The sequence below is a fragment of the Manis pentadactyla genome, chromosome 1, assembly GCF_030020395.1.
Source record: "Manis pentadactyla isolate mManPen7 chromosome 1, mManPen7.hap1, whole genome shotgun sequence".
Taxonomy (NCBI): domain Eukaryota; kingdom Metazoa; phylum Chordata; class Mammalia; order Pholidota; family Manidae; genus Manis; species Manis pentadactyla.
Window position 1 is genome coordinate 180,629,054 of NC_080019.1, and position 20,044 is coordinate 180,649,097.

General features: G+C 35.2%; 1 protein-coding gene across 5 annotated transcripts in view; it reads right to left on the minus strand.

Annotated features, from left to right (window-relative positions):
* LMLN (leishmanolysin like peptidase) overlaps positions 1-20,044 on the minus strand; it is a 121,839-nt gene that overhangs the window by 28,921 nt on the left and 72,874 nt on the right. For all 5 annotated transcript variants that reach the window (XR_005028718.2, XM_057503598.1, XM_057503614.1 and 2 more), the window contains 4 exons: positions 10,949-11,081; positions 9,718-9,877; positions 6,998-7,128; positions 2,170-2,380 (listed from right to left, as the gene is read on the minus strand). Coding sequence is in view for 4 of the 5 variants with exons in the window: in XM_057503598.1 (XP_057359581.1) it covers positions 2,170-2,380; positions 6,998-7,128; positions 9,718-9,877; positions 10,949-11,081 (635 nt within the window). In the remaining variant the exon portion in view is untranslated. The remainder of the gene's footprint in view (positions 1-2,169; positions 2,381-6,997; positions 7,129-9,717; positions 9,878-10,948; positions 11,082-20,044) is intronic.

Below are 20,044 nucleotides of genomic sequence, written 5' to 3' on the forward strand. Positions count from 1 at the left end.
CTCATTTGTGGAGTATAACAACAAAGCAAAACTGAATACAGTATTATTCCCTCATTTGTGGATTATAACAACAAAGCAAAACTGAAGGAACAAAACAGCAGCCGACTCACAGACTCCAAGAAGGGACTAGCGGTTACCAAAGGGGAGGGGCGGGGGAGGAGGGTGGGGAGGGAGGGAGAAGGGGATTATGATTAGTACACATGGAGTGTGGTGGGATCATGGGGAAGACACTGCAGCACAGAGAAGACAAGTAGTGACTCTGTGGCATCTTACTACACTGATGGACAGTGACAGCATTGGGGTATTTGGGGGGACTCAACAATATGGGTGAATGTAGCAACCACATTGTTTTTCATGTGAGTACCAATGATATCTTATAAAAAAATTAATAAAGGCATACTTAAAAGCCTAAATATTTTAAATTGTAAGACAGATTAAGGATGATCATTTGTTTAATAAGCTTCATAATAGGTGAATTTTAATTATTTGTATTTCTCAAACAAGTACATTTAAAACATCAAATATTATTTCTACAAGTTTAGTGACTCATAAGAAAATATTAAAAAGAAATAAACTATTTACCTGCAAGAAACAGCATATGTAGTTTGCTATAGTTCTTGTTACACAGTTTAATAAATAATCAGTAAAGGCTCAATGTGTGCTCTATTCACACACATTAACAAATATGGAAAGTTAGGATATTTTAGAATTTCATCAGTGATACTTACAATGCTTAAAAAGCGATGCCTAGAAGATAGCTATTCTTGTAGTATTTATACATGTTTCAAAATGGTGGTAGTGATTTGGAGGTTACAGTACTCTTCTGAGCATGGTTCCTCATAGAAATGGTTAACAGGGAAAGAAATCATATCATAACATCACAGTATCAGAAGGGTGACTGACAAAAAGGGAGCAGGATAAGAAGTACAGTCTAAAGTACAGATTGGTGAAGGTGGAGGGGGCAGAATGGTTTGCAATCTGTACTTCCCACCTCCTTCCAAAAGGTTCACTTGTCTTTGTCATGTTCTCAGGACAGGAACTAATCGTTTAATAGCTCCTTGACCCGGCCCACCCAGGACAAGCCTCATATGTAAGTTCCCACGTTTATTTTAACTACCACCTACCGATCTGGAGTGGCCCACCTTTATTCTTCTGTCTCTCCCTGTTCACCATGTATGGGAGCCAGTTTTGGATCATATCTGGGAAGCACCCAAAAGGTTGTGAACTGACAAATTTTAGAGGCAGCGAAACTTTTGAGTTGAGCAAAGCAAAAGTAGCCTTTCTTTTTCAACTATGCAATAGACGAAAGGTTATACAGTTCCATTAAAAAAATACCTCCAATTAAGAAAACAAAAAATTGCATAAGATCTTTATTACTCAGATCCTAAATTATCTAACTGCCATAACATTTCATGGGTCATTTAATTAAAATCTCATGGATGATCGGTCAAAGCTTTAATTAAGAATTCATGAATTCTGCTTTTATAACTCTTAGAAATTGGCCATGGGCCTCAGTTTGCACATCTTCAATAATGGAAAATGCATTCTTCTCAAAGCAGTTCTTTTCATTCCTCTCTTGGCTCTAAATGATTTAACTGGAATCTGGTTCCCTACAACTTCAAACTACTGGTCTCCATTCTACTCTCTGGAGTCTCACAGAATGAGAAAATATTGCTCAGTGAAAACCACTTGGTCTCTGCCAGCCCCGTCTTTCTCTCTCACTGTGTATGCACATACTTGTGTCTCTTCACATCTTTCTGTTCTTTGTGGGCATGTCAATTCCTTCTTTGAGATCTTTTCTAGTGTCTTTCCCTCTCTTTCACCTCATCTAGCTATAAATATATTTAACTGCTTCTTTAATTTAATGAATGGAATTTCGTTTACTCAACTTCAAATTGAATGGTTGAAACACTCATTTTTTATAACCTTCAATGAATTTTTTCATGTAAGTCAGAGATTCTTCGACAGAAAGCTTCTTCTCCCTTGCTCCTACTGAACAGAAATCACAAGTTTACCCACTTTCAAATCTTTAACGATGGAGGGAGGGAGGTTTTCCCATAAAACTGCAATTAGAAGAGAAGATGCTCAACCTGTTTAAGCACTTCACTGAAGGGCATTTTCAATATAAGAAGAGCTCCTCTCTTTACTCCGACCACAGAGACTACTCACCCAGTGGTAGAGCTCGGCTCAAGTTAGTAGCTGGAGGATCTGTTTCTGCAGGACAGAGTTCACAGAAGTCCCAACATGACGGGCAGAGCAGGTTGCCATCGTGAATCCAGCCATTCATCTGAATACTGATGGAGAGGACCTGCCCGGTCCGACTACACAAATATGAAGTATCCTGGACCCAAACCTTCAGACCTTGTGGAGAACAAGAAACCTTCAAACAGGAAAAACATATCAGCTCAGTAAGATTCTAATATGTGTGCCTTTTCCTTCAACTGCAGGAAATTACATTTAAATTTACTAAAAATACTGGCTATGAAACACAATTTGGGAGATGGGCATATCTCTAATTTCATTTAAAGAAGGTTAAGTTATTCAGGTTCTAAAAGAATTTCATTATATGGGAGTTGTTCTTAAACTTTTAGTCTAGCACCTTTAAAAATTTTTTGATGAAGGCTATGGACACTTTTCCTCAAAAATACAAGGTAATGCACAGCTTTACATACAATTTGGATTCACAATCCCTGAAGCCAAGTTATCAAAACAGCATTTCCATAGATTCCAGTATCCTCATATACTTCATATTAAATCTGTCAAAGAGCTGTTACTCATGGGATTCTCTCCACAAGTCACTACATTTTATAAATCAAATTTTATTAGTTGTTTTAAATTATCAAAAGAATACTTCTTGTGAAAAAAAATGTATACAGCACAGAAATGTAGACAGTAAAAGTCCTTTATTCTTTTTTTCTATCTGAGATCCTCTGTTCAGAGAAAAAACGGTCAGTGATTTTATAGAGGTGAGTAGCATCTTTAAAGGCAGGACTCATATCTCAACTGCAAGGGGGAACTGATGAAATCAATTTTAAAAAGCAAACACATTAAAGCTAAGTTTTAAAAAGTTTTAAATGATTTGTGTGTTCTTCAAAGTAGTTTTTAAAAAATGTCATTTTAATTTCAATTATGCTACTTGACTTAAAATATTTCAGGAACTTGTCTTCTGGAACTATCTTCAAAGCAAGCACATGCACTGAATATATTTGATGGTAGCAAATTTTCACTTTGCAAGTAGATGTAATTTTTGGAAATAACCAAAAGCTGCCCAGAACCAAATATGGTGAAAGAAGTTGACTAAACTGGTTAACACTAGGTTAACACAGTTGTGATGAAAAATACTAAAACTGATTTTCTTAGATGGCTATTAAAATATTTCTAAAGGCAATTAATTTTGAAAGAAGAGTTTCAAAAATATAATTCAACAATGGAGTCACTTTTGAATTAAGTTTAAATATAATACTCATTTAGAAATCTCAGTTACAATAAGCTCAAGAGAACAAAGTGTAACCTCTTCCATAAGTGGCATTCAATGACCCACACATCCAGTAACCACAAGCAGAGCTACTGTACAAGGTAATCATTCTTTTAAGTGAGAATTAACTGAGTATCATGGTTGATGTTGACATGAATATGCAAGTCCATGCCACAGTGCCTGCCCTCTAGCAGCTTTAACTGAGGAGAGGATGGTGAGATACAATTTTTTTCCCCCAAATTAACAGTGTCATACAGTTTCATGAGTAAGAGTCAATAAATGATAAAAAAACAGAACAATGAAGATTAGAAAGTTTCATGGAAGAAAAGCACTATATCATAAAGATGTGTACAGAATTTGGATCAAGAGATGGGATTTGGTAGGTTGTATCAGAGTCCAAGTGAGTAAGGAGGGTAAATCATGCAGGAGTGAGAAAAGATGGAAGGAATGGGAACAGATCAAATATGTAAGCATATTAAGGACAATGAGAGCCAGACTTCTCTGTCAGAGAAAGGAGTTACAAATATGGAAAGAGAGAAAAATAAAATAAATGCTCTGGTGCTGGACTGGGATCAAAGATATTGGTGCAAACACATGTATGAGCGTATGTATAAATTGCATACGTACATATATTTCCTAGCTCTGTTCACCAAGAGGCCTTGAGAAGCAGCTATATTCCAATAGAAATAAACAGTACATCCAGCACCCAGATCTTAGTCTCCAAGTACCATACTCCACTAAAAGAAACTAGAGTTCCTTGGAGAAATTGCTGATTCCAGGACTGGAGCAAAGAAAGTAAAGATAAGCCTAGAGTATCTTGTGCCAGAAAATAGGGAAATATTCAAAGAAAGATAGGGACAGGCTAAAAAGGACAAAGGAACCAGCCTGAAGGGACTCCCTCTGGTTAAACTTGGAGCAACTTGAGTATCAAAATAAATAATGATAGTAATGGTAATACTCACTGAATAAAGTGGAATCCACAAGTCAATACTAATATATATATATCAGTATATATAATCATACACATTTTCCCATATTTTATCATACATAAATATACATATATATACCTAAATCAATACAATTAAAGTATGATTAAAAATTTGGTTATTGAATTGTACCCTCTCCCAAACACATATTCATTGCAAAGGGAATTAATTAAGAGAAAGTAGTAACTTGACAGTGGTGAAGGTTGGTAGATATGAATAAGTTAGCATCACCAGGAAAGGGACAAATTAAGAGTGTATCATCAGAAGAACATAAGCATCATTTCTGTGATATTACTGCCCCAAATATATTACCTGAATTTAATCATGAGGAAACATCACACAAACCGAAACTGAGACACATTCTAGAAAAGAACTAGCTTATATATTTTTTAAAGTGTCAAGATTATGAAAGTCAATAAAAGACTGAGAACTGTTCCAGACTGAAGGAAACCAAGGACGTGACAACTACACAACATGTCATATTAGTCCAGATCCTACCATTAAAAGGGTGTCATTGGGACAATTGGCAAAACTCGAATGGGGTCTGAGAATTAGATGTATCATTGTTAATTTCCTGATTTTTTGGTACTTTTTTGGTTATGTAGGAGGATGTGCTTGTTTATAAGAAACATAGAAAGTGTTTGGGGGTAAAGGGGCAGCAGCATGTTGGAAATTTGCATTTAAATGACAAAAAAATGGTACCATTTGTACAACTTTCTGTCAAAATAAATTAAACAAAAAACAAAATAGCTAATCCATATGTTGTTTGAAAATCATACACATTTCCCCACATAAATGGTGGTTAGTATTAAATTAGCAAAATTAGATGATAATACTAGGTACAGGGAAACCACAAGTATTACAAATCTGCATAATCCCTTTGTGCTGGTGGTGGTGTTGATACAACATTAAAACAGCCTGAAAGGGTCATTTCCCTATTACAGTTGTTACTGTCCTAGCTTTATCCCTTTTAACCTAATAGTCTCACTTATGGAAATTTATTTTAAAAAACAAATTTTAAAAAGGTAAAATTTGTAAATACTCTTATAAAAGCCTTTTTATACTGCAAAAAGTGAAAATTAACTCAATATATAACAAGGAAATAACTTCCCTAATTATGATAAACTTGGATAAAAGCATTTTGCTCTACATAAAAAGTACTAAGTGAAGGCAGTAAAACAAAATCATGTATTATGATTAAAACTAGATCAAAGTTATGTGTTTAATCAATACATAAATCTTTAATGAACTTTATCAGAAAATGGTTGTTGAGTTACAGTTGTCAGATTATAGCTGGAAAGTACTTTTTAAAATTGTCTTTTATAAGGTTTCAAAAGATAATTTTATATGCATTATATGGTGTATGAATTGTATCTAAATAAAGCATTACCCAAAAAGTTAATTTGATAAGTAATTTTAAAGTAACTTAAATTCCCAGCTACAGAACTCCATTTAACTCTTGCAGTGGAAATGACATAAGGAATTCTTATTTTTCAGTTCTCAGGATCATACTCTCCTTCCTGACATACATTAGTAGGGCAAGGAATATTTCTTTATTTTTTTATTTTTTATTTTGCTATCATTAATCTACAATTACATGAAGAACATTATGTTTACTAGGCTCCCCCCTTCACCAAGTCCCCCCGACATACCCCCCCACAGTCACTGTCCATCTGCATAGTAAAATGCTGTAAAATGGAATATTCTTTAAGCTGAATACTCCTAAGTATAGAATGGCTGTATCTTAACAAGTTTTTAATATGGTGACAGTCATTTAATATTGGCTGTGCAAATAAAATAATTCAGAAAACAGTACTTTGGGAAACATGAAATTATCTTCTTGATTGCTTTACAACCAGGGCACATATAACACTTTTTAAGGTTCATTTCACAGCTGGGAATCTTTTCATGCTCCTCTCCAGGGGAAGGTCCCACTTTTGAAGGGTTTGTTGGAAATTCAAACAATATAAGGAAGGCCACTAGGCACAAAATACTCATGTATTTGCGGATTTATGACTAAATTAAGTATGAAACCTTAAAAAAAAAGAAAATAATAGCTTGTCCCTTTTGGATTTCTAATTTCAAAGGAAAAAACTCATTACTAATCAGTAGTTGATTGATTTATTCTTAAATCCATGGTTTCTTCAGGTTTTATGAAACAAAACTGTAAATTTTCCCATTACAAAGAAATATTTGTTCAAGAACAAAATTACATATTTTCCTTATTTTCTTAGGATATATACCCAGACATAAAATTATTATAAAATTTGGTGATACATAGACATTATGTGTGTGTGTGTATATACATATTTAAACAAAATGGAGAAAGGCAATTTCTCTCAAAGAAATGACAATAGTTTCACAAAACACAAGTGTCCAAACTAATATTTACATAAATTAATAAATTAAAGTATTAATAAATTAATTAATTATATTAAAAGATACAAAATGTATTTGAAAATATAAAAACCATATGAGATAAAATTATATAATATTTAATAATATAATAATCATTATGAAAAATCATATCATTTACCTGATAACACCCACTCCCCCAGTCTGGGTAACTCAGCTTCCTCTCACACTTTTCCATGACAAATGCTGACTTCTGAATTAGACAAACTGAATGAGGTCCATACTTTTCAGCACCATAGTTTTTAGAAAGGTCTGAAGCAAACCAGAGAAGTTATCTTAAAAATTGACTTTTGGCTCAAAGAACAAGAAAGCATTCCATTCTTATGATTATAAGCTGCTTTAAAAATTGAAGATGATTAACATATACACCATGGAATATTATTCAGCCATAAAAAGAAAACAAGTCCTACCATTTGCAACAACATGGATGGAGCTAGAGGGTGTTATGCTTAGTGAAATAAGCCAGGCAGAGAAAGACAAGTATCAAATGATTTCACTCATTTGTGGAGTATAACAACAAAGCAAAATTGAAGGAAAAAAACAACATCAGACTCACAGACTCCAAGAAGGGACTAGCGGTTACCAAAGGGAAGGGATTGGGAAGGGATTAGGAAGAGTGGGTGGGGAGGGAGGGAGAAGGGGATTAAGGGGCATACTGATTAGCATGCATAATTAGGGGGATCACAGGGAAGGCAGTATAGCAAAGAGAAAACAAGTTATGAGTCTATAGCATCTTACTACACTGATAGTGACTGCGATGGGGTTGTGGGGGGGTCTTGATGATAATATGGTTGAATGTTGAAACCACAATGTTGTTTATGGGAAACCTTCATAAGATTGTATATCTATGATACCTTAATTAAAAATAATAAACATGATTAATGGAAATTTTCAATTAAAAAAATTAAGAGAAATAGGGCTCCAAACTTAAACTGGGTTTCTCAATAAAATAATCAGTGAGATAAAATTATTATACCAGAAATGAGATAAAACTGGGCTTAAAGTATCTAAATTAGATACATAGAGGAAATGGCATGATGAATCATCACTGGTGGCCTAAATAGGAGCGACCACCCCAGTGACCTATGATAGGATGAGGCCAAGTGACTTACATAATGAAGGGTTTTGGGGGGTATTGCAACTTTTGCAAAACTTCCTAGTATTTTCACCTTATTCTATCTCCTGGAAGTCCATAAATTACATGCTGATCCAGTCTCAGACTAAGGACTAACCTGCTAAGGTATGGGGTGGATTAAATAACCTCTAAATGGCTAATGGATAAAGGAATGAGACTAAACCCCAACAATAACTGTTTTATCTTTTGAAAGCAGAATGTTCAATTAGTCCACTTTGAAATATAAAGATAAGTATTTTATGTCAGTTTTGAAAAATCTTAATTGTAGAAGCTAAGAAAAAATGTAAAATAATTAAACAGAACTCTGTATTTCCTTTATTTATGAATATTTCAAAGTCCTTGAAAAACGTAGTGGTCAGTGTCAAAGGGGGGACAGCAAACTACAGCCCTCAGGCCAAACCCTGAGGGCTACCTGCTTTTATAAAAAGTTTTATTGGAACACAGCCACATTCACTCATTTACATGTTGTTTGTAACTCCTTTCACACTCTAACAGCAGAGTTGAATAGCTGCAACAGACTGCATGAGCTACAAAGCCTAAGGCAATTAGTATCTTGCTCTTTATAATAAATGTTCACGAACTCCAGCTCTAAAACAATAAATTTGTGGTACTATATTTTTGGCAAACCCATAACTGACAGATCTGTGCATTTCTTTGCTTTAACACAGAACTGTTGAGTAGTTACAAGTTTTTAGATATTTATTAAGTTAGGTGAGTGATGGAAAAAAATGACTGAACAAATCCAGTTAAATCTACTAGGCTGAAGAATAAAAGGAAAAACCATTATGGAAATTTAAAATCTAAATGACTTAGTCAGTAATAAAGTATGGAATAAGGGGGACAAAAAAGGACCAGGTTAAAGATTTTGATGACCACAGAGAGAAAAACTACTTATGCTCTTTATTAACATATCAGATGTGAGAACATTCTGTTTACAAAAGTAGTATGAGCAGTAAGTAATCACTGAATACCAACTGCCATACTGTTTTTTCCTTTGATGAGCTGTTCATTTATATGTATTAAAAGGGAATAAATGATATTATAATGTATCTCTAGCCATGGGACAAAATTATTCTGATATGTGGAGAATGACATGTTACTTCTAAATTACATAAAATACACATTCCTCAGGACAGAGCAAAAATAGGATACCTAATATGATTTAATAAAAAAAGCTCTGTATTGGAGGATCTTGCACTGACCCCAATTAACTGTGGGGAGTTAATTAAATAATAATTTAGTGCCTCTTTGTTCACCTGTGAAATTCAGTAATATCTTCTCTATGTCTCTCATCAGGTTTTCAGAAGAATAAATTCAAATAATAAAAATGAAGGTGCTTTGCAAATGAGAAGTCTCACATAGATCTAAGGTATTACTAAAAACTTGTGTGTGCACACATATGCAAGTGGATCTAACAGCTAACAGTTCTTTGTATGTGTGATAGTTCAATGCACTTACTGTATGAATTCATTTAATCTTCACAGCTCTATGAGATACGTATTATTATTCACTTTGTACAGAGGAGGAAACTGAAGCACAAAGAAGTTAAGTTACTTACAACAGATGGATAGCAGTGGACCCACAATATAATCCCAAGACAGTCTGGCTCCTGGGTCTGTGCCCTTAACCACTGTTTTATATTGTTGACATGTAATTTTAGTATTTAATGTCACTTCAATAACTTGTTATTTCACTAAACTACTAACCTGGTTGATTTTCCAATATTCTACAATCTGAGCTGCGCTGATATTCACCACTTAAATGCCAACTGAATTCCTGACTGAAAGGGCAGTAGTCAGCAATTTCTACTGAACCACCATAATAAGACAAATCTTCTGCAGGTATTCCACTGAGTACATCAAAGTACTACAAGAAAAAAAGGAAGACAAGAGAGTAAGAAATATTGTGTAAGATCAAAACAAATCTACAGACAATGTACAGCAATCCTCCAATGTTGTGTAACACAAAGAAGATATTAATGTACTTTTCTTCATATATAGCACAGCACAAAGATAGTAATATACTACCTGAGGGGTACTTTGAGGTTGTTGTAGTTTTAGAAATAAGCAACGTAAGTAAATTAGTCTAAGTTTTTTATTAGATGACAAATTTGACTAAAATTTGACTTAAAATTTTAATTTACATGTAGTTTTGACAAATTTGAAGAAATACAACTGTGAGACAATGAATGAGATCATGTATATTAAATACTTTGAATACCAAAGGAACAAGGTACCACATAAGTTTGTAAAATTTCACATTTTACACCAACTCATTGAATTATATTGCTATGCCTAGAAATACCATTGCCATCTTCTGGGGTCTACAGCACTCAGCAGGGTCATAAACATGAAGAAAGCTCAAAATTTAACAGCAATCATTTAAAATTAGCTTCTGAGACATTATTTCTGACTAAAGGGTCCTTTGTAAATGGCAGGCAGAGCTGAGGCTTTTTACAGATAGTCACTACAGCAAATACTTAAATGTCAAATCAGAGATGCAGAATCAACATGTGGGACCATTGCCCTCCCCTTTCAGATTCCATGAGTCAAACCTTTTCTAAAGCAGAACTTCCAAGCCTTCTAAGCAATTGGATTAGATTACCTGTCATTTTCTTTAAAGAATGTTGTTTTCAGTGTAAATTAGAGGACAATAAAGATAACGATATTGGAAACAATTAGAAAGAAAATATAAACTGTTTAAAAATAGATCAAATAAATATTAATGCCTCTTACCATTACTCCAAGGCATTGCTAGGTATCAATTGCTATTGATTAGCACATTGGTTATAAAGAAATGATAGATTCTTCAGTTTTTTCTAACTTACAGAAAATAAATGAAGAGCTTAAGAGAATTTACTCTTCTACTTCAGACTTCTGAATGGAGACTTCTTTTTAAAAAGCTAATTCCTGAAACTGTTCCCCAAACAAGTGTTACCTGGTACTCCTGAGGTAAAGGTTTTGGAAACTTCTGCAAATTACACACTGCAACTGCTCTCTGGTCCTGTCTGCAAGTTAACTGCAATGGATTACTTCTGAGAGTGTCACAGTAAGGGCTCAGCATCCGTCTCCTGCACACAAAGAGAAACACCACAGTATCAAATGCCTAAAGTCTATTCTGGAGCTTATCTTTCCCATTATCATTTCAATATGCTTTAATAGCTTACAACTAATTGTTGAATCAGGTCATAGACTTATTTTTTAAGGGTAAAAGGAAATGCTTCATACAGATATGAAAGATTAACTCTGGATGTATTGTAACATTGTTTTACTGTTATTAAATTAAATCCTATTTATCTCTTTCTCCACTTTTGCCAGTAAAATGGTGTTCTGAAGACATGATTTACATTTTTAATGACAAATAATGAAATTCCAGATCCTGCCTAAAAAGATTAATCTTTAACAATAATTAACAAATGGAGTCTCAGAAAGAGATGATGCTGCCTCTGTCCTACAGCTACCCAGAGTGAAATTTTTCTATGCCCTAATCAAATTCAAAGAATCCTGTTTGACAATTTGTTAAGATGAAAACATTCACAAAACAATCTTGTTTTCCTGTGCAAAATGAAGATTGTGTAAATATTTCTAATTGTTACAACTTATTCTATTTTCTGTTAAATCTAATCTTGGAAGTATAATTTGGAAAAAGAGGTCTTGTAATTCATCAAAGACATCAGACTCTATTGCACTGTCCTGTAAAAATAATCTTCAAACAAACCTATAATTCTCATCAGTCATCTTATTGATAATTATAATACAAATTAAATTAATGTCATAGGAATAATATTATAAATGAAATTCCAGTAATCCTAAATAATATAAATCCCATTAAGACTGGTCTGCCAAATTGCAATAGAATCACTGGCATTTTTCCTCTTGTCCCACTTGCTTGTTAAGGGGAAAAAAGCCTAGGTTAGATTTCTTATTTTAAGAATCTTTCAGGAAGATTGATACTTGCCTCATTTAATTTAACATAGTATAGCAAGAAAACATCTCCAGGGAATTACAGGTGCTTGGGATAAAATGTGTAGAATACCTACCCTAGGCTTTGGTAAACCTGAAGTAGCACACTGCACTAAGACAGCAAAATTCTTGGGAGTCTTGACATAGGCTTGGTTTCAAATACCAGCTTATTTGGTATTCCCTTAATTTTCAACTATATATAAGGCACTCAGTGCCTAGCACATACAAGTTACTCAATAAATGTAATTTCACTGTTCACACCATTTTTATATAAACTTTACATAAGGCAATTTCACAACTTTCAATGACAAAGTATCCAATGAATATGACCCATAGTTCTTACTAAGTAATTTTCTCAAAACCATGGAATACATTTCCTTTTCTCTAAAATAAAACAGTATATCATATTTACTTTAAATTAATTAAAAAGTGAGTTTTGGCTAAATGAATAAAGAGGAACAAGGAGGCTAAAAAATACTGATTTAAACTCCAAAGTTAGAGTTGTTCAAGATTCACGGCTTACAAATTCTACAGCAGCATTGCCAACAGAACTTTCTTGCAGTGCGTCTGCACTGTCCAATATAGCAGCCACTGATCACAGTGGCTATTAAGCACTTGAAATGTGACTAGTACAACACAAAAACTGTATTTATATTTTATTTAACTTTAATTAATTTAAGTATAAATTTATACAGCCACATGTGGCTAGTGGTACCACACTAGATAGCGCTATAGCTGATATTAATATCAAGTAAGATAGGCGGAGGAGTTGGGTAATTTATCATTTTTTGTTGTTTCAAAACATAGAAAGCTTACTTTGTGAGTGCATAAATTAAATGATTCAAATGAGTATGGCTCTGCCCATCAAATGAATATGGCTCAACCACTCCCTTCTCACACCAGTCACCCACTAATGGTGGAGAGGTATCACAGCTCAAGTTATTACACACCAGCCCCTCTGCTCAAGGGTCACAATGGAATCTCTAAGATGACTCAGGGATATAGCTAGACTGGTTGTATGGTGCAGGTTGGTTTCCCGTAAATATTTCTGGTGGTCATGGGACATTTGAATGCTTACGACAGGGATTAGCAAACTTCACTTTTGTCAAATCCTACTCACAACTTTTTTGTGTGTGTGTCTCTGTTTCTCCCACAACTGTTTTTGTAAATCAAGTATTATTGGAACATGGTCATGCCCACTCATTTTATCTATGGCTGCTCTTGATATACAATAGCAGAGTTTATTAATTTTAACAGAGACTCTATGACCCTCAAAGCCTGAATTTACTATCTGGCCCTCTACAGAAAAAGTGTGCCAACCTTTGGCTTATGGTTGAAAGGACAGGAGAGAATTCAGGGGACCAATGGTTTTAGTTTTGAAGAATGGAGAAGAGGAAATACCCTTCCGTTTTGGGTTTTAGGTGATCCTATAATTGGGACCTAAAGGGCAACAGAATTATTGCTGTTAAAAGAAAAAACATCTAATTTTACAGCTGTAACATTAGTTATATACTTCCTTTAACACACTGGAACACTGGTTCCCAAACTTTGCTGCACATTGAAATCACCTGGGGATCTCTAAAAAAAATTATCAATTCCCACTTCAGACATTCCAATTTAATTGGTATGGGGATGCCACATGCAGATGGAGATTTTATTCTTTTAAAATTCTTATTGAGATATAGTTGATATGCAGTATTATATTGGTTTCAAGTGTATGATATAGTAATTCAACTATTATATACATTACTAAATGTTTACCACAGTAAGTGTAGTTACCATCTGTCATCAAAGATACTACAATATTATTGACTTTACTCTATGCTGTTTTCATTCCCATGGCTAATTTATTTTATAATTGGAATTTTGTACCTCTTCATCTCCTTCACCTATTTCACCCATACCTCCCCATGGCAACCACCAATCTGTCTTTATGAGTATTTCTGTTTTGTTTGTTCATTTGTTTTGTTTTTTAGATTTCACATGTAAGAGAAATCATATGGTATTTGTCTTCCTCTAACACATCACTTAGCATGATACCCTCTAGGTTCTTCCATGTTGTTGCAAATGGAAAAGTCTCATTCTCTTTTTGTGGCTGAGTAACATCCATTGTACATATATACCAATCTTATTTATCTGTTCATTTATTGATAGACATTTAGTTGCTTCCATATCTTGGCTATTGTAATTAATGCCAGGAGTGCATTTATATTTCTGAATTAGTGATTCTGTTTTCTTCCGGTAAATTCCCGGAAGTACAATTACTGGGTCATATGGTATTTCTATTTTTATTGTTTTGAGAAACCTCACTACCACTTTCCATAGTGGCTGCACCAATTTACATTCCCGCCAACAATGTATGAGGTTTTACTTTTCACTGCATCTTCACCAACACTTGTTATTACTTGATTTTTTGATACTAGCCATTTTGACTGGCATGAGGTGACATCTCACTGTGGTTTTGATTTGCATTTCCCTGAGATTAGTGATGTTGAGCCTTTTCATATGTCTGTTGGCCATCTGTATGTCTTCTTTGGAAAAGTGTCTATTCAGGTCATCTGACTATTTTCTAATCAGATTAGTTTTTTGATGTGAGTTGTGTAAGTTTTTTACATATTTTATATATAGCCCCTTACTGGATATTTCACTTGCAATTATCTTCTCTCATTCAGCAGGTTGCCTTCCCATTTTGTTGATGGTCTCCTTTGTTGTGCAGTAGCTTTTTAATTGATGTAGTCTACTTGTTTATTTTTGCTTTTGCTTACATTGCTTCAAGAGACATATCCAGAAAAAAATCACAAATTTTGACATTCAAGAGTCTACTGCCTCTGCTTTTTTTTAGGATCCTTATGGTTTCAGGTTCTATATTTAGGTCTTTAATTCATTTTGAATTTACTTTAGTTGCATGGTGTACAATAGTGATGATCCAGTTCCATTCTTTTGTATGTAATCTGGTTTTGTCAACATCATTTGTTGAAGAGACTGTCTTCTCCCCATTGTATATTCTTGCCTCCTTTGTATTATATTAATTGACCATATAAGCATGGGTTTATTTCTGAGCTCTCTATTCTATTCCATTGATGTATGGGTCTATTTTTGTGCATACCATACTGCATTGAATATTACAGCTTTGCAGTATGGTTTGAAATCAGGGATCATGATATCCTTAGCTTTGTTCTTCTCTTTCAAGACTGCTTTGAGGTCTTCTGTGGTTCCAAACAAATTTTAGGACTATTTGCTCTACTAGTGAAAAATGCCATTGGTATTTTGGTAGGGATTGCATTGAATCTGTAGATTGTTTGGGTACTGTGGACATTTTAACAATAGTAATTCTTCCTATCCATAAGCATGGAATAGCTTTCCATTTATCTTGTCATCTTCAATTTCTTTTATCAATGTCTTATAGTTTTACAGTACAGGTTTTTCACCTCCTTGGTTAGATTTATTCCTGGGTATTTTACTCTCTTTAATGCAATTGTAAACAGGATTGTTTTCTTAACTTCTCTTTATTCTAATAGTTCATTATTTGTGTATAGAAGTGCAACCTATTTCTATATATTGGTTTTGTATCCTGTGATATTACTAAATCCATTTATCAGTTCTAGTAGTTTTTTGGCGGAGCCTTTAGGATTTTTTATATATAGTACTATGTCATCTGCAAAAAGTGACAATTTTACTTTCCCCTTACCAATTTAGATGTCTTTTAGTTCTTTTTCGTATATGATTGTTGTGGCTAGCACTTCTAATGTTATGTTGAATAAGAGTGGCATCCTTATCTTGTTCCTGATCTTAGAGGAAAAGCTTTCAGCTTTTTGACATTTAGTATAATGTTAGCTGTAGGTTTACTGTATAGGGCCTTTATTATGTTGAGGTATGTTCCCTCTATACCCACTTTCATGAATGGATGTTGAATTTTGTCAAATGCTTTTTCTGCATCTATTAAGATGACGATATAGTTTTTATCACACCTTTTGTTAATGTGGGATATTATGTTGATGGATTTGCAGGTATTGAACCATCCTTGCATCCCTGGAATAAATCCCACCTCATCATGGTGAATGATCCTTTTAATATATTTTTGAATTCAGTTTGCTAATATTTTGTTCAGGATATTTCCATTTATGTGCATCAGGGATATTTTTTTACAGTGTCTTTGTCTGCTTTTGGTATCAGGGTGATGCTGGCCTCATAGAGTAAGTTTGGAGGCTTCCAATTTTTGAAGTTGTATTTTGTCTGATGTTAAGTATTGCTTCTCTAGCTTTTTTTGTTTGTTTCCATTTGCATGGAATATCTTTATCCATCCCTTCATACTCAGTCTGTATGTGTCTCTAGGTCTGAAGAGAGTCTCTTGTAAACAGCATATAGACGGTCTTGTTTTTTTTAATCCATTCATCTACCCTATGTCATTTGGTTGGGGCATTTAAAAATTTGATAGGTATATACTTACTGCTATTTTGTTAAATGCATTCTGGCTATTTTTGTTTTTTCCTCTGATCTCCTCTCTTGCTCTCTTTAATTGTGCATGATGACTTTACTGTTATGCTTGGATTCCTTTCTCTTTATTTTTTGTGTATCTATTACAGGTTTTGGGTTTGTGATTGCCATGGGGTTCATATATGACATTCTATGTATATAGACTGCTTTGATGGTCACTTACGCTTGAATGCATTCTAATAGCACTACATTTTTTATTTCCCCTCCTCTATGCTTCATGTATATATCTTCTTCTATTACACCCTTTTACTTAGTGATTCCCTGAACTAATTTTAAGAAGTAATTGATTTTATTTCTTTTGTCTTTTAACCTTTATACTAGCTTTTAAGTACTTTACCTACTATCTTTGCTGTTTGCTTTTACCAGTTAAGTTTTTTCTTTTCATAATTTTCTTGTTTCTAGTTAAGGCCTTTTCTTTTCTTCTTAAAGAAGTCCTTTCAACATTTCTTGTAAAGCTGGTTTAGTGGTAGTGAACTCCTTTAACTTATGTTTGTCTGAGAAGCTCTGTATCTCATTCTAAATGATAACCTTGAACAGTAGAGTATTCTTGGTTGTAGGCTTTTTCATTTCAGCACTGCCACTCCCTTCTGGCCTGTAAAGTTTCTGTTGAAAAAATCAGCTGATGACCTATGGGGTTTCCCTTGTATGTAACTTGTTGCTTTTTTCTTGCTGCTTTGAAGATTCTCTTTATCTTTAAATGTTGACATTTTAATTATTATGTGCCTTCTTGTGTACTTCCTTGGGTTCATCTTGTTTGGGGCTCTTTGTGCTAACTTGACCTGGATGTCTGTTTCCTTCTCCAGGTTAGGGAAGTCTTCAGCTATTTCTTCAAGTAAGTTTTCCACTCCTTACTCTCCCTCTTCTCTTTCTGGGATCCTACAATGCAAATGTTAGGATATTTGATGTTGTTTTAGAAGTCCCTTAATCTATCTACATTTCTTTTTATTTTTTCCTTTCTTCTGTTTAGCCTGAGTGAGAGCCATTACTCTGTCTTCCAAATCACTGATCTGTTCTTCTGAATCCTCTAATCTGCTATTGATTCCCTCTAGCATACTTTTCATTTCATTTATTGTATTCTTCCTCTCTGATTGGTTCCTTTTAATATTTTTTATCTCTTTAAGAAGTTCTCCCTGAGTTCCTCCATTCTTCTCTCAAGTCTGGAGAGCATCTTTATAACTGGTAGAGGGCACAATCTGGGGGTCTTCTTGGTGGGTGCCTGCTGTGGCCCACTGGCTAAGCAGCCAGGAACAGCAATGCATGGTTCAGGGATCTCTCAGGTGAAGACTGGTCAGGGGTGCAATAATGGGATAGCCAGAGATAGAAGGGCTACAGGCAGGGAGAATCTAGGTGAGCACCATCAGAGGCTGTGCTGATGTGGTGGCTGGAGTCAGAAGGGGCAGGCAGGGTGAATCTGTGTGACGCCATGCTAGTACCACCTTAATGGGACTGCAGGATCTCCATCAGGCACATTAGGGTGCAGATGGGAACTGGGAAACTGCCTTGGTTATGTCTGGAGCTGGTGTGTCCACCTAGACCCTGGTCCCATCTGCACTATAAACATGCAGGGGGATTTTAAACTGTGCTTGCCAGCACCTCTGATCCTGAAGAAAGTTTAGCAGTTCCTCTGCTCCTTAGCAGCTGCTTTAGTTATGGAAATTGGCTTCCTTCCCTTATAGTGTAGTTGACCTTTAAACCACATTTTGTGTGTGTGTGTGTGCCCCAGGGCATGTGAATCTGCACTCCAGTCCTGCAGTAATGTCCGCATTGGTTGTGGGGCTCCTGCTGCTACCATGTCTCTGTCTTGCCTGTCATTTTTTATGTGCTCTTTCTATACCTTGTTGTATAGGTGTTCACTCAGGCCTGTTCTTCCTCAGCAGGAACTGCTGTGTGTGTAGGAGTAGATCTGGTATGTACATGGGAGGAGATGGATTTATGGCTCTGGCTCCCACAGTGCAGATTCTTTAAGTATATGACTTAAAACAATATTGTAACTGGACAGCTACATGTAGGAGAATGAAACTGGACCATTGTCTAACCCCATGTACAAAAGTAAACTCAAAATGGATCAAAGACCTGAATGTAAGCCATGAAACCATTAAACTCTTGGAAGAAAACATAGGCAAAAACCTCTTAGACATAAACATGAGTGACCTCTTCTTGAACATATCTCCCCGGGCAAGGAAAACAACAGCAAAAATGAGTAAGTGGGACTATATTAAGCTGAAAAGCTTCTGTACAGCAAAAGACACCATCAATAGAACAAGAAGGATCCCTACAGTATGGGAGAATATATTTGAAAATGACACATCCGATAAAGGCTTGACGTCCAGAATATATAAGGAGCTCACACGCCTCAACAAACAAAAAACAAATAACCCAATAAAAAAATGGGCAGAGGAACTGAACAGACAGTTCTCCAAAAAAGAAATACAGATGGCCAACAGGCACATGAAAAGATGCTCCACATCGCTAATTATCAGAGAAATGCAAATTAAAACTACAATGAGGTATCACCTCACACCAGTAAGGATGGCTGCCATCCAAAAGACAAACAACAACAAATGTTGGCGAGGCTGTGGAGAAAGGGGAACCCTCCTACACTGCTGGTGGGAATGTAAGTTAGTTCAACCATTGTGGAAAGCAGTATGGAGGTACATCAAAATGCTCAAAACAGACTTACCATTTGACCCAGGAATTCCACTCCTAGGAATTTACCCTAAGAACGCAGCAATCAAGTTTGAGAAAGACAGATGCACCCCTATGTTTATTGCAGCACTATTTACAATAGCCAAGAATTGGAAGCAACCTAAATGTCCATCAATAGATGAATGGATAAAGAAGATGTGGTACATATACACAATGGAATACTACTCAGCCATAAGAAAAGGGCAAATCCAATCATTTGCAGCAACATGGATGGAGCTGGAGGGTATTATGCTCAGTGAAACAAGCCAAGCGGAGAAAGAGAAATACCAAATGATTTCACTTATCTGTGGAATATAAGAACAAAGGAAAAACTGAAGGAACAAAACAGCAGCAGAATCACAGAACTCAAGAATGGACTAACAGGTACCAAAGGGAAAGGGACTGGGGAGGATGGGTGGGTAGGGAGGGATAAGGGGTGGGGAGAAGTAGGGGGGTATTAAGATTAACATGCATGGGGGGGTAGGAGAAAAGGGAGGGCTGTACAACACAGAGAAGGCAAGTAGTGATTCTACAACATTTTGCTATGCTGATGGACAGTGACTGTAAAGGGGTTTATAGGGGAGACCTGGTATAGGGGAGAGCCTAGTAAACATAATATTCATCATGTAAGTGTAGATTAGTGATACCAAAAACAAAGCAAAAAAAAAAAAAAAAGGGCAGTTCCTGTGTGGTAACCTCCAACGAGTTCTACACAAGGGTATAAAGGGCATATAAAAGTGTAGGCAAAGGGTCTGTTTGTGTTTATACAGAGGATCAAAGCCTAATTGGGCTACCCTGAAAATGAACTAAGATACGATATGAAAGAGAACTTCCAACATCAGCACTCCCTGGAAGACTCATGCCAGAAGATGATCATCAAAAAACCCCAACA